At 55.6% G+C, this 15,257-nt stretch overlaps 1 protein-coding gene across 2 annotated transcripts in view; it reads right to left on the reverse strand.

Moving 5' to 3' along the window:
* Positions 1–15,210, reverse strand: part of PRR12 (proline rich 12) — a 29,309-nt gene extending 14,099 nt beyond the window's left edge. For both annotated transcript variants that reach the window (XM_008575397.1, XM_008575396.1), the window contains exons 1-6: positions 15,125–15,210; positions 13,439–13,551; positions 12,263–12,424; positions 8,862–12,178; positions 7,534–8,188; positions 5,810–6,231 (exon numbers count right to left, since the gene is read on the reverse strand). In XM_008575397.1, the coding sequence (XP_008573619.1) occupies positions 5,810–6,231; positions 7,534–8,188; positions 8,862–12,178; positions 12,263–12,424; positions 13,439–13,551; positions 15,125–15,210 (4,755 nt within the window). The remainder of the gene's footprint in view (positions 1–5,809; positions 6,232–7,533; positions 8,189–8,861; positions 12,179–12,262; positions 12,425–13,438; positions 13,552–15,124) is intronic.
* Between the last annotated feature and the right edge of the window lie 47 nt (positions 15,211–15,257).

The raw sequence follows: 15,257 nt of genomic DNA on the forward strand, positions 1-15,257 counted from the left end.
CCCGGGGCCTTGGTGTTATCAGCACCGCACTCTCCCAAGTGAGCCACGGGCCGGCCCTTGATCATGGACTTCTCAGTCTCCAGCACCACAAGAAATAAGTGTTTGTTGTTTATAAACCAACTAGTCTTGGTGTTTTGGTATAGCAGCTTGAAGGGACTGAGAGACCAACAGAGCCTTTGGTGGAGCCTTCGGTACAGTGGTAACAAGACAGATGAGCAAATAAACAAAACAGGGTGAGTTTGTGCCAGAAACAAACAGGTGGCAGGTTACCTGAGACCATTTTATAAGCATGCCCACAGTTGGCAGGACACAGTGATAGAAAGGCTCCCCGTCTCTGTCCCTGCTCAACTCCACACACACACACTCAGACAGCCACTGGCACCCAATGGATATGAGTCAGACTCACATCTGACTTTGGTGAGTAAAGAGAACAGCAGAGGAGCCAGACATGGGCACAAAGAATCTTCAGTCAAGTAATTGACAGGATTCATATCCATAACTCCAATTGATTGGTCATGACTGCCCTGGGCACTGTGCTCAGCAGTAGAGAGCACTGGGATCGATTAGTGATGTCTGCCACAGACACCAGCTGCAACACAGGACCTGGTACCAGGTACTGGCTATCTAGTCTTGGTTTGGGGCAAACTGCTTTCACACCCATGATTTTTTGTGACTCTTAGATCAGCCAGAGGAGGACAAAGATAGGGTTACAATAACCTGATGAAAATGAGGTCCATAAAAGGTCTTGCCTTAAGTTTCTTTCTTTCTTTTTTTTTCTTTTTTTTAAGATGACCAGTGAGGGGATCTTAACCCTTGACTTGGTGTTATCAGCACCATGCTCTCCCAAGTAAGCCACGGGCCAGTCCATTGCCTTAAGTTTCGTATGAGGGTGAGGCAGGATGAGACAGGGATGCAGGCTCCCTGACCCCCAGTCCTTTCTTCCGAACTACCACATGGTTCCCAGTCCTCCCGTCCAGTGACGCAGGGGCCAGGTCCGAGGCCCAAGGATGGAAAAGCCTATTTTGGACTATATCCTGCCCTGCTCCAAAACCTTCCACAGCCGCCAAAACACTCCTCAGCCAGGCACAGAGAGACTTTATCTGTTCTGTTTCCTCTCCCTTCTCCTGCACCCAGCCAGCAGGCCATCTAGACCCCTCAAAGTTCAGCTGACAAACCCCAGGCTTTTGCACATGCAGGTTCCCCACCAGGGATGCCTTTTCCCTTTCAATGTGAATATGATACTCCCAGTTCTAGTTCTCACAAGCCTTTGAAGAAGCCATCAGAGCATCTCCCCCAGCCAGGGGCACTGCCCCCTCATCAGGGCCCTCCCACTCTCTATTTGCCTCTTCTAAGGAACCTGCTCACTCTCTACCTGGGGTCAGGTCCCTCTGGCTCACTGCATCCCAACTAGGCTTGGCATCTTCCCCCAAAACACTCTTCCTTCCAGGATCGCCACCCACCCCCAGTCATTAGGCCTGACCCCTGGCCTCATTCTTGCCCATTTCCCAATCACAGTCAGTCAGTCCCCAAGCCCTGCCCTTCCTGTTTCTCCTTGTGTCAATCAAATCACTGACCATGCTCACTTACAGTTGCTAGGGAAGTTGCCCTGTCCACAGACCCTACACAATGGAAACCACAGCTGATGGGAGGAGATGTGACTATGAGCAGCCAATCAACAGGCAAATCACTGACCCCATCTTGGCCCTAAATGCTAATCAGGACCAATCATATTTTCACCTCCGAATGTGAACTGTGACAAGTAGAAGCACATGGTATAAGCAGCAGTGATGTAAGCTAGTGAGCTAGAAGCACTCAGGTATTAATGAGAAAGCTGTAGGGACCAATTAACCGGGTAATAAGCACCACGGGACAGTGGCTATGGACAAACTGACTTCCCAGACTGGACACCTCCTCAGTCATCTCCCTACGTCCTTGCTGGGCAGGGGCCCTAGCAACGCACAGAGTCTAATGCCTTCAGTAGCATCCACTGATCTCACTCCAGCACCCAAAGTCCTCCATGACCTGGCCCCAGTGTCAGTACTCACTGTCCAGCTACTCAGCGCCTTGCATCCTGCGTATCATAAACATGCCATGCTTCTCCTTACCACAGGGCCTCGGCACAGGCTGTTCATCACTCTGCCTACACCACTCCCCCTCCACCCAAACTCCTGCCCTCTTACCATATACATCCTGCTTAATCTTCACAACAACCCCAAGAACTGGGAGTTAGTATGATCACTCCCATTTTACAGATAAGGAAGATGAAGTAGAGGGCAGGCTAGCCCTGCACTGTCCAGCTCGGCAGCCCCTGCCCACGCGCAGCTCTTGAGCACTTGAACTGTGTCTGGTCCAATCGATATGTTCTATCAGTGTAAAATATTCACTGGACTTCAAAGACTCAGTGAGCAAAAAAGAACAGAAAACGTCTTAATAATTTCTCATATGAATAATATCTCATGTATGTTCTATCAGTGTAAAATATTCACTGGACTTCAAAGACTCAGTGAGCAAAAAAGAACAGACAACGTCTTAATAATTTCTCATATGAATAATATCTCATGCACCGGCAAGCCACCAAAAAAGAGAAAAATAATCTCATTTAATAATATTAAAGTGTCTTTAATTTTTCTATATCTCTGGGGCTGGCCGGTTAGCTCAGTTGGTTAGAGTGCAGTCTTATAACATCAAGGTCATGGGTTCTGATCCCCTATACCAGCCAGCTGCCAAAAAATTTTTTTTCTGTACCTATTACATGTTGAAATTATATTTTAGCTATGTTGGCTTAAATAAAATATATTTCTGAGGCTAATTTCACCTGTCTTAGTTTTTATAAACACGGAAATGAGAAAGTTTAAAATCACATATAGCACATGTGATATTTCTATTGGATTGCTGTTGTTCTTGAACGAACAATGACCCATGGCTTGTTTTTGTAGAGTCTTTGAGCTAAGCGTGGTTTTTACATTTTTAAAGGATTGTTAAGAAGGAAAGAAAACAATAACAAAGAAGAGTATGTGGCAGAGACCATAGGTGGCCTGCAAAGCCTGAAATATTATCTGGCCCTTTGCAGAAAATGTTTCCCAAGCTCTTTAACTAAAGACTTGCCCAAGGTCACCGAGATTAACAGAAGCAAGCGTCCACAGGCACATTCTGCAAGCCGCCTGTTGTTGCCAAACTGGACAAGCCATAACGTGTGAGTCCTCACAGCATCGTGTGAGAGAGGTACTAACATGATCAGCCCCGTTTACAGTTGAGGAAACTGAGGCTCAGGAAGTTTCCACACTGGTCCAGCTGGGAAGTGGCTGAAATTCGAGCCAGTCAGGTTAACACCAAAGCTGGACTTTTAACAATGCCACCAGCTTGCCCTGTCTTCAGATGCATGAATGAGTCCCCAACGTCTGCCTGAGTGGCTCAGGCTTGGGGCTGTGTGTCCCCCATTATAATGCACACTCAAGTTGTATTTTAAGCGTCTGAGTCCTCACCTGGCTCCTTCCCCCTGCCCTGTGCCAACTGAGAGGTGGTGTCAGATGGCCCTGGCTCCAATCCCAGCTAGACACCCGCCAGTTGAATGCTTCCCTCTCTCTAAACATGAACTTCCTCATCTGTAAAATGGAGACAGTCACAGATCCCGCCCCTATTCATTTGGCCCTGTGCTGGGTGCCCAGCAGCACTGGTCACTGGCATTGCCACCATTTGACTAGAATGTACACAGCAAATGGCTGAATCTGGTGCTGAGAACATGGGCTCCTGGGGCCAGCAAAGTGGGGTGTGGATCCCAAGCTACAAAGCTTGGGAAGGCTACTTTACCTGTCTGAGCCTCAGTTCCTTCCCTCTACAATGGGGATAACAACCCTTAGCAGAAAGGACTTTACCTGTCTGAGCCTCAGTATGCGTCTGTGTAAAATAGGAATAGCAGTCCCTGTCATAAAGAGTGATTACAAAGATAAAAAGATGGACAGTGGGGACGGCTACACAATAACGTGCAATATACTTAATGCCACTGAGCTGTACACTTTAAAGTGGTTAAAATGATAAATTTCGTGGTATGCATGTTACAGCAATAAAAAAAAGATAAAACTGAATTCTGACTGTGACATGCCCGAAATCCTGTCCCTCAGGAGGTAGGTAGTGGACATTTCTATCATTGCTGTTCATTCGACATCTTCCTGACCTGTCCCATGATGATGGCCAAATCAGCCTCAGAAATTGTGCAGATAAAGTGAAATAATGTCCACAGGGCACTAAAAGAGTGAGTAGGACCATGGGGATGCAGGAGCACAGGCCAGGGAGGCACTTGGCACTGGAGCACTCTGCTAGGCCGGGAGGTGGCGTCATGGGCGCTCACTCTGACGTTCTGCTTTATAGCATACATATCTCTCATGAATGTTCCTTTGCATGTACAGAAATCATGCTGAAAAGATACTAAAGTAGGGGCGAAAGGATACGACGTCTAGGATTGGCAGGGTGGGGTTGGGGGCAGAAAGCACCGGGGTGAAGAGAAAGCAGGACTGGCCAGCAGGCGACTGTGGAGGTTGAATAAGGGGCACGCACTGCTCCACGCTTCTTTTCTTTTTTTTAAGACGGCTGGACAGTATGGGGATCCGACCCTTGACCGTGGTGTTACAACACCATGCTCTACCCACCTGAGCTAACCGGCCAGCCTAGCTCCATTATTCTATTTGCTCTACTTTTCCCACAATAAAATAGATTAAAAATAACATAGGAAAAAAACACATTAAGTTCACCTCACAAAACACACTTAAAAAAGTATAATAGTTATTACCCTTATAATTATACTTCATCCTACAATTTCTCCATCAGTACTTCAGAAACAATACCCAAGACTAAGTTATATGCCATAATGTAAATCAAGGACCAAATACTGATCCTTCCCCATAATCGATACACAGTCAATGACAGTGATTGATATGAAGGACAGCCTTGGCCTTTGGTGCCACCATGCGGGTGCCAACAGCTTGCTGACCTCCTGAACTAATTCACACTCTATGCAAAGCACTCTGCGAGCATCTGATGTCACCTACCCTTGTCAAGCATCTAGCATATTAATCCTCTGATCCAACGTTATCTGACCAATGAACCAAGTACAATGGAGGTAGGCAAACTTTTTCCAGATAGGAAGTATTTTTGGCTTTTGGGGCCAGCTAAATATCCCACTCTCTGCACCATCATATGGGGAAAACAGCCACAGATGATATGTAAGTGAATAAACATGGCTGTTCACCAATAAAACTTTACTTACAAAAACAGGCAGTGAGCTGGATTTGGCCCAGGGGCCAAACCAGCCAGGCCCTGTAGTAAAGTAACTGGAAGTGTGTGTGTGTGTGTGTGTCTGTGTGTGTGTGTGTCTGTGTACTTGTAGGTAAGCAATGTCAACACCTCACGTTTCCACCATTAAGACATAAATCACAAAGTAGTCTTTTTCTCTTGGCTTGTTCTGTTTTATTAGAAGCTCCCTAAGACCAGTCTCATCTGCTTTGTTACATTACATGACTACCCCTAACACCCATACACGTTAACAATTGTTTTTTCCTACACACAAATACATACACATACACACATACAAACATCTCAGCAGCACGCCATGTCCTCCATGAAAGAGCACACTGTTCCAGCTGGCCACCTCTATCAGCCCTGGCAGACTGTGAACTCAAGGGGGACCCAGTAAGCTTATCTCAGCCATTACTGTACCTGCAATCCCCAACACGGGCCTGTCATCCAGGAGGTGCTCAATAAATGCTCAAGTGACCAAATCCATCAGGCTCAGATTTTGGCCAAGGCCGGGACTTACCTTGAGGGAAGGGATGTCCTCAGCACGGATGACAAACTCATCTCGCTCCCGGAAGATGCCCTCTCCACCACTCTCGCCGGCCTCCTCATCCGTCTCCCCACACACGGCTGCCGTCTCCTGCTTCTTGGCTAGGTGCAGGGGCCGGGCGTCGGGTGGCTCAGGGTCCTCAGGGGATGGGGCAGCAGGCTCCTCAGGAGGGGCAGCCGGTGGGGCGGCAGTTGGCGGGGGTGGTGGAGGTGGCGAGGGTAGGGCTGGTGGAGGTGGTGGCTGTGGCGGAGGTGGCGAACTGGGCGCAGGGGCCACCAGTGGGGGTGGTGAGGGCAGGGCAGGTGGTGGCGGAGGCGGGGGTGGTGGAGGCTGAGGCTGAGGCGTGGGGGCAGGAGGTGGGGAGGGAGGGGGCTTCTCCTCCAGCAGTGGGGGCTCTGAGAGAGAGAGGGACATCAGGCCTCGATGCCAGTCACCATCCCTGGCACCCTAAACGTCCCTTCCTGTGCCAATATCCCCTCTAGAGTCCCTCACTGCCACTCCGCTCCCCAGCAGCCCTTCTGCCACATCAGAGTCCCTCCCTGAAGCCCTTTCCCAGCTCCAGTGGCTATTTTCAGCCCCTGAAACCCGTTTCCCATCCCTAATGCCCTTTTCAGTCCTGAAGCTTTTCTCTCGGTAGCCTCAAAGTGCTTGTCTGGCTCTTCACTCCTCTTCCTTAATGTCCTTCCCAACTCCTAAATCATCCTCTCCAGGTCTCTCCTTCATTTCCTCCTCGAGGTCCTGTCCTCCATCCAAGACCTTCCTTGTTCTCCCCTCAGCCTGCTCACCAGTCTGGAGACCATCAAAGCCCTTCCCCACCTCCCAGCTCCCTTCCTGATGTCCCTTAAGAACCCCATGGGTGTTTTTAGCAACCCCCTCCAACTCCCCGGAATCTCTCCTGCCCGCTCAAACTGCTGCTTCATCATCCCTGTGTCCTCAGCCACGACCCTCCTGTTACAATAATCCTGCACTCGGCTTGGAACCTTCTGGCATTTCCCATCCTCTCCCCACTGCCTCTGTTAAGCATCATCCCCTCACCTCCCTTCTACAGACCCCCCAAAAACCTCTCCATTACCTAGGACTCCTCTGAACACAGTCCTTTCTTTCACTATTCCCAAATACCCTCCTCCAAACTCCCACCTCCTTCATCCTCCAGTGCCTCTGTTCCCCCCGTTAATGCCCCTTAAATGTTTTCCAAACCCTGTCTCAAGACAGAATATCATCTAGACCTTACCAAACCTCCAGCCATTCCCTCCCGCCCTGGTGCGAGAGCCATCACCCTCCCCAAATCTGTCTGCAGTAAGGGACAGATAAAGAACCTTTCTGTTCTTTATGGCACATTGCTGACTCCTTAGACATCGACTCAGACCTCACACCCCCAGCAGTTTCAAAACCTCTCTCAGTAACCTGTCACCTGTTTCCATCATTTATATCCTACCCCGTCCCCCAGCATTCTCCAGTACCCACCTTAGGGCCCCTGCTAGGGCCCACTTACCAGTTGTGCAAATAGAAAAAGATGTATCTTTCTCAAAACACTAACTTTCCCTCAATCAGGAAATTACCTTTGTAAACATGCAAATCTATAACACCTACAACATGAACTGTGTCCCTTAAACAGTGTGTGACCTGGACAACTGTATCTAGTGGCCATAATAACCTAACATCCCTGCTCTGCCTCAGACCACCTTCCCAGAGCTCACCAGGTGTGCCGTTGCTGTTGCTATTGGGGAGTCCTGGGAGAGGGGGTGGCCCCGGGACTGCAGCTGCAGGGGCCAAGGATGGCCCATCTGGAGTGGAAGTGTCCTTAGGTCCAGCAAGGGGTGGGTCATCGAGGGCAGAGATGGCTGAGGAGATGCTCTCCTGCAGGTCCCGGTTCTTGGCGACGGAGTCTTCCTCATCCGAGGAAAAAGACGGTAGTGTCTCAAGATTCCTCTTCAGCTCTTCGTCCAGCCGCTTGCAGGGTGAAGGGCAGCCCAGCCCCAGCCCCTCACTCTCCGCTGCCTCAAGCGCGCCCCCCAGCCCGAAGGCACTGGCAGGTGGGGGGTGTGGCACAGCTGGGGCGGCAGGGGGCTGGGGCTGCAGGCCTCGGGCTGGCACATTCTTGGGGGGGCTGAGTGGGGGAGTCAAGCCTGCCTGGTAGAGTGGTGGGTGGCGCTTGCCTGACTTGAGGAAGTCCAGGAAGGAGGCCATGAAACCTGACTTCATCTCTGGCTGCTTCTCTTCCACCTCCTTGATCTTGGCCTCAATCTTCTCCCGCGTCAGGCTCGAGTCCAGGCTATTGTGGTCAGCACTCGATATGGCATCACCCGATGGGGCTCCCAGACCCTCGCCAGCCTTGGGCACAGACAGCCTGATCTACATATGGGGGTAGTGGGAAGTCAGGGCCCAGGAGTCCAGGCCCCCAGCTCCTACCTCTAAGTGAGGAGGTATGCCCGTGGCTCACTCGGGAGAGTGCGGTGCTGATAACGCCAAGGCCACGGGTTCGGATCCCATATAGGGATGGCTGGTTAGCTCACTGGCTGAGCACGGTGCTGACGACACCAAGTCAAAGGTTAATTAAGATCCCCTTACCAGTCATCTTTAAAAAAAAAAAGATCTCCCTATCGATGGAACCCTGGAATTCTAACATTTAGGACTCATTCACAGGTTTCATGAATATAAACCATATCCACCCGTTACCCCCCAAAATGCCCAAGAATCACAAATGCAGCCCCAATCCTTTTCTTTCTATAAGACTCAGGCATATGGGCCCCAACCCCTCCAAGAGCCAGTACCCCTCACCTTAAGTGGCTTCAGGGGCTCCAACCGGGTGCCCCCTGCCTCTTCAGCCTTCCTTCCCCGGCCCCTGCCCCGGCCCCGGGGTTTCTTGGCCCCATCAGTGGGTGTGGAGGCCGTGGCCAGCCCAGTGGTGGTAGGGACCTCCAGAGGGCGGATCCGGGGCCGAATCACAAATGCAGCCCCAATCCTTTTCTTTCTATAAGACTCAGGCATATGGGCCCCAACCCCTCCAAGAGCCAGTACCCCTCACCTTAAGTGGCTTCAGGGGCTCCAACCGGGTGCCCCCTGCCTCTTCAGCCTTCCTTCCCCGGCCCCTGCCCCGGCCCCGGGGTTTCTTGGCCCCATCAGTGGGTGTGGAGGCCGTGGCCAGCCCAGTGGTGGTAGGGACCTCCAGAGGGCGTATCCGGGGCCTCCCCCGGGGCCGGGGAGGACCGTCGCGCTTTGCTTTGGTGGGCTTGCGGCCACGGCGCCGAGGACCATCAGGGCCTGGGTTGGGTGGGCAGAAGTCGATGTCACCCAGTGGTGAGAGGGCTGGGCGGGAACGACAGCTGGACACCAGGTCAGGCAGGCGCCGGGGATTGAGGCGGATGTCAGCAGGCACATCGACCTTGTCCTCATCTGCCTCAAACTCATACTCCTGGGCGTACAGCTTCTTGGGTGTCTGGAAAGGCGGGTCGCGACGCCGCAGCAGGTGGAAGGAGGACGTCTTGAGCAGCTTCTTTGGCTTGGTTGAGCAGAAGATGGGCGAGGTCAGGCCGCCCTTGGGTTCAGAGGCCGGCGGCGGAGGCAGTGGTGGAGGGGGTGGGGGTGGCGGGGCCACCTGGTGTGGGCCACTCTGGATTAGGCCCAGCGGCTCAGCGTTGACTGTGGAGGGCAGCTCAGGAGGCTTGTTGGGGTCCAGGCCCAGGCCCGGAGTCTCTGGCCCAGCTCCGGATGCCCTACCAGGGCAGTAGGGCCCGTAGGGATCATAGGCTGGGGGGCCCGGAGGCGGCCCGGCACCAGCCTTGGGGTCACCCTCGTCCTCTGGAGGCCCAGTCTTGCCATAGTCGTCCGCTGCACCCCCCCCAAACATCTCCTCCATGGTGGGAAAGAAGCTGCGCTCCTCATCTTGGAGCAAGGAGTCGGGGAAGCAGATAGAGGTGAGCGGCACAAAGCGGGGAGCCTTGCTGCCTTGTGGACTGGGGCTTCGGTAGGCACCTGCAGGATCCTTGCCCTCGGAATTAGGTGGGCCCACACCAGTGTCACCAGGCCCTGGGGGCAGCGGCTCCAAAGCCCCAAGCAAATCTTGCATGGCGCCTGGAGGCTCCAGGCTCTCCTCGGGTCGCAGGCGGGGGCTAGGAGTTGCAGGCTCCAGGCCATGGCTGCGCAGGTGGGCCTCAAGCTGGAGGGGCATGGGTGGTGGAGGTGGGGGTGGCGGAGGCGGCTGTGGTGCCCCATCACGGGTAGCTGGCTCAAGAAGGTGGACACCAACTTTGGGGGCACTGGGAGAGGGGCTGGGGGCATGGCTGAGGACCGAAGGGAGCAGCTGGGGGGGAGGTGGAGGCAGCACCAGGGGGAGGTCAGGGCCTCCGGCCTCTAGGAGGAGGCCATGGGGGGTAGGCTGGGCAGGCTGGGCTGTGGGAGGTGGTGGTGGCGGGCTCTTCTGCAGGAAGGCCCCCAGCTCCTTGGCACCTGCCCCATAGTGGACAACTGAAGTGGCCAGTCCCTCAGGGGTCTCGCCACCACGTTCTGGCCCTTTCTTCTTCTCCTTCAGCCTCCCCAGGCCCAGCTCGAGGGCTGCTGTGGCACCCTCATCAAGGCTGGCGCTGGTGCGAATGACGCTTTGCAGGTGGTACCTCTGGGGGTCTTCCTTGGCCAACTCGTAGGGTGTGCTTGGCGGTCCCCCAGCCCCGCCACTCCCCCCAAGTCCCTTGGAGGCATCCGCTGCCCCATCCTCACCAACCAAGCCATCAGCCCCTGAGGTCCGAGGTGGGCTGGGTGCCTGCAGGAGGTGCTGAATGAGGAACTCCTCATCCTCTGTGCGCTCAGCGGGAGGCCCACCAGGGCCTGCCAGCAGGTCCGAACCATCCCCCTTGCCCTTGTAGCCACCTGCTCCAGCTGCATAGCTGCCAGCTCCTGGGGGTGCCAGGAATGGGGATGAGGCCAAGACTGAGCTCAGGTATTTGCCAGGGGCTCCTGGAGAACCGACTCCAGGAGGGCGGCCGGTGGCAGGCGGCGACTGGAGCGGGCGAATGATGTGAGATGGGCTGGCCTCCCCACCACCTCCCAGGGAGCTGGGTCCCCAGCCACCCCCATGGCCTGAGAGCGCTGGGGAATGGCCAGTACTATAGCTGAGTGAGGGGCTGGCTGTGGGTAGCCCCTGGGAGTGGGCAGCTGGCCCTGGGTATGGCTCTCCCTGCACTCCATACAACTGCCCCTGCATCTGGTCTGGGGAATAGCTCTGACATGTGGCTAGGCCAGGAGGTGGGGGACCACTGGGGGGCTGTGGAGGACCCCCTGAATAGCTGGGGCCTTTGCTCAAGTCCTGTGCTTGCCCCCCTCCAAATCCCTGCCCATAGGCCTGGGGTCCCAGAAGCCCTTGGGGCTGACCAGGGGAATAGGCCTGGCCCCCAGCCCCACCAGCTCCAGAGGCCTTCCCAGTGGCGTAAGCAGCCGCTGGCCCCCCCAGGCTCTGGCATTTGGGCGTGGCAGTAGAGCGGGTTGGTGGGGGCCTGGTAGTACCCCCCGCAGCTGCTCCATAACCACCTTTGCCCGTCTTGTAACCTGGTGACTGAATAATGGGGCGGTAACCTCCACCACCACCCCCAGTCCCACCTCCCCCAGCTGTCTCAGGGCCCGTGGCACGGCCTGATGCCCCAGCCGTGGCCCCACTGGGACCACCCTTGCTAGGCTCGCCAGCACCTGGGGAGGGCTCGCCACCACCCAGGGGACTACAGGCCAGGTTGGCCCGGTGGCCCATGGAAGGGTAGCTGCCTCCGCAGCTCAGGTAGTGCTGGAGGGCATGGGCTGGTGGCGGGGGCGGTGGGGGCTGGGCACTGGCTGGCCGCTGGTAGTGCTTGATGACGGTGTCCTGGCGGGGCAGAGCCCGTTCAGGAGGTGGCGGGCCTGGGGCAGCACCAGAGAAGTTGTAGAGTTGTGGGGAGGACTGCTCAGCGGCGGCAGCAGCAGCAGCAGAAGAGGAAGCCAGGAGGTTGAACTGAGTTGGGAGGTGGCGGGGAGGTGGTGGTGGGTCTGGGGGACCAGGGCGGTAAGGGGGAGTCTGGGCTGGGCCAAGACCAGCAGGCCCCAGGACACCGCTCCCCGTCAGGCGCTCAAAGCCCAATGAGGAGGGCACCGTGGGTGCCTGTGAGGGCTTCAGGTGCAGCACATCATGAGGGGACAGGAGCCCATTAGCTGGAGGACTGAATGGGGGGTCCTGGAGGCTCAGGGACGAGGGCACTGGGAAGGGGCGGCTGCCAAAGGAAGCCGGGTGCTGGTAGGCCGACAGGGCAGAGGAAGATGGAAAGGTGCTGGAACCCGGCAGTGCACCTGAGATGAAGAGCTCCGTGGGGCCTGGCGTGTGCATGGCTGGGGATGATGGAGAAGACTGTAGGTCAGAGCGGACCACAAGCCAGCCCTGCCCTGGCCCTCCAGGGCTGGCGAGGGGCTTACCTGTTTGCCAGGAAGGACTACGAAACTGAGAGAGGAGAGAGGAGGCAGAGGGGCCGGGCTGGGGACCCCGGGACTCCAGGGCGGAGATGAGGTTCATGACGGAGGCGTCGGGCCCTGCTGAGCCCGCGTGGTGGAGGCCAGTGTCGAAGAGTCCAGAGAGGCCTGGCCAGGGACAGAGGATAGAATCAGCCAGGTAGAAGGTAGGATGGGGTTGAGAGAGAAAGGAAAGAGGCCAAAGGCAACTTGTGTCAGGGAAAGGGATTGGATGAAACCGAAAGGGGCAGATTCAAAAGGGAGAAAATGAGCAGAACCAAGCTGAGAAGACAGGACCAAGGTGAGGGAAGGGGGAAAAGTGAGACAGTAAAGCAGGTTGGGATGCAATCAATCATAATGGCAGGAAGCCCAGGTGGGAAAAGGCAGGCAAAAGAGTAGAAAAACCCAGAAGTAAAGGAGGCAGGAACAAAAGGACAGAGTCCTCACTAAGGCCAAGGAGGAGGTCAAATGATTTGGGCCATTTCGATAAAGGGAAAAGGAAGGGACAACTAGACTCTCAGAAGGACCAGACAAGTCAAAAGAGATTGAGGCAAGGTGGGAGGATCCAGAAAAAAAAAACGGGGGAGGAAAAAAGGGAAGGAGCCAATCAGAAGGGCCAAGGGTCAAACTGGACAGCACAATCTCATTGCGGGTGGCGGGGGAGGAGGGCAGGATCAAAGAACGGGAACCAATCAGAAGCGTTGGAAGCAAAGCAGATGCGGTAGAACAGTAGTAAGCAAATCTAAGAAAAAAGGGGTGGGGGGAGAGCTGGAGCTGGTCAGGAGAAAGAGAATCAGGAGGGAAGAATTCAAAGAAACAAGGAGCCGAGAAGAGGGGGCAAACCCAGAAGGAAAGGACCGGGGTGCGCTGGAGAGGCGGAAAAGCCTGGAAGAGAAGGTGGGATTTGGGGGCTGATGGGATGGGACCAATAAGCGCGACAGAGGCGGAGCCAGAGACGGCGCGGACGAATCCGGCGTGAAATTAACCAGGGACCAGCAGCCTCAGAGGCAACCAATCAGAGGACAGACAGCAAGGGGCGGGCTGTGACACAGGACACTGCCAATTGGAAGGCGTGGAACTTTCAGCAGCCAACCAGCTGCTTTGGGGGGGAGCAGCCGAAGCGGGGAGGGATGGGGGACGTACCTGCCGGGTGGTGGTTGGTGGCATAGCTTTGCAGTGGGTGGGGGGCCGCGTAGGCCTGGCGGTGTAAGATGTCCGTCTCGGGGTGCGAGGTCCTGGAGCTGCCATAGACCAAGCTGAGGGGAAGGAGGAGATGTCAGGGTGTCCTCCCAAGTTGCCCTCTGAGAAGGGAGCTCAGGAAATCCCCCAGGGAGTTGTGGGGAACCTTCCAGCTGACTGGGAGGGGGGTTCCCAAGGAACCTTGGGCCCTAAAGGGGAGAAGACAAGGGAATCTGGGTGCTCTTTAAGAGCCACAGAAATGGCCCGCACTTCAGAGCCCCAATAAATAGGGCCTGGATGGTCTCACGTTTACAAACACAGGCATGCACAGGGTCGAGACAAACACACAGAGGGTGCAAATCAGAGAAATGTCTTAAATTGCAAACGTGAAAGGCGTGGACCTCCTACCAAGCTCTCCCCCGCGCCCCCCCCTCGCCAGCGCCGGTGACACAGGCCAACCCCAGAGGTGCGCACGAACGCCCCCTCTTCTGTAGACACGTGGGAACACATAGGCCCTGAATCTCATGGGGTAGTGTAAACCAAGTCGGGAGCAGGAGGCAGATTTTTCCCCAAACGGCAGGGGCAGGAGGGGTTGGGGTGGGGAGGGGATAGGACCTGGGGAAAGGACCAGGTACAAGTGCGAACATGAACTCCGTCCATCCCCTGGGGTTGAGGTTCAAATGCATGGGCTCGTGCAAAGCGAGGTATGTGTGCAAACGGGTATCCAACTCATCCGTGGTGAAGATACAGAACGAGGAAAATCCACATGGAAAATCTAGACACACTTGTGATTATGCCCAGCCACGCTGGGAAACCCAGATGTGTGTGTGGAGGGGATCGGGGACAGGTGGAGTGTGAGGGCGCGACACAGATAAGCAGCAGGAAAGGGGAAGCTTCACAGGTGAACACGCTGCCAGCCACGCACGCACAGGGCCCACGCTCACACACACAAACACACACCCGGGAAAGACCCGACACTCTTCCCATGCAACGGCCCCATTCCGTGGCCGAGAGTCAAGAGGGAAGATACTCCACTCCTTGCCATCAAATAGAATTCTCTGCCTTTGAGGGTGGGGGATGTAAAGGGGGCGTGTCCCAGATGCCGGACTCCCCCTTACACACACAACCCCAGCTTTGAAAGGGGGCGGGGCTCCGCGCCCACTCTGCGCGCGGAATTTCTTGGCGGGGGGGGCCGAGTGGCGCGGCCTCGAGCAGTCCAGAAACAATAGGACCCGGGATGGGGTGCGCGCCCCCCAGGTCTGCGTTCTAATTCTTCTTTCCTTCCCACTTTGCAAAGCAGAGCCTGGGGGGCGGAGGGGGGGTGGCGGTAAGCAAGCCGAGAATCCAAGGATGCGGGGAAGTCCAGGCCTTGCTTCGCCAGTCCCTCCCACCTTCCCAAGGCCTTTCAGTCCGAAATTGTTTAGCACCCCCATTTTCCCGCTGCATTTCTCCCTTTGCATGCCGGAGCTGGCTTTGGCGGAGTTTGCAATTTGCAAACTGGGGCGGCGGCGTTGTTACAAACCAAGGAAGGCCGCTCCCTTGCAGGCCGGAGGGGAGTTTGCGATGCACGCGTCGCCGGGCGGGCCCCGCTCGGCTAAGCTTGGCTCCCAGCCCTTGGCCCCTTTCTCCAGGCCACCCTCAGCTCCTTACCTAGCTTTCGCTGACCTTTCGTAACTCCATCCCGCCCCGGCGCCGAGCGGGTCCCCGAAGCCGGCGCTGGGGTAGTTCCTGTCCATGAATTGGCCGCGGTGGAAATTGGGGGGAGGGGGAGGGAGGGAGGGGG

The sequence above is a fragment of the Galeopterus variegatus genome, unplaced genomic scaffold (genome assembly GCF_000696425.1).
Source record: "Galeopterus variegatus unplaced genomic scaffold, G_variegatus-3.0.2 Scaffold1180, whole genome shotgun sequence".
Taxonomy (NCBI): domain Eukaryota; kingdom Metazoa; phylum Chordata; class Mammalia; order Dermoptera; family Cynocephalidae; genus Galeopterus; species Galeopterus variegatus.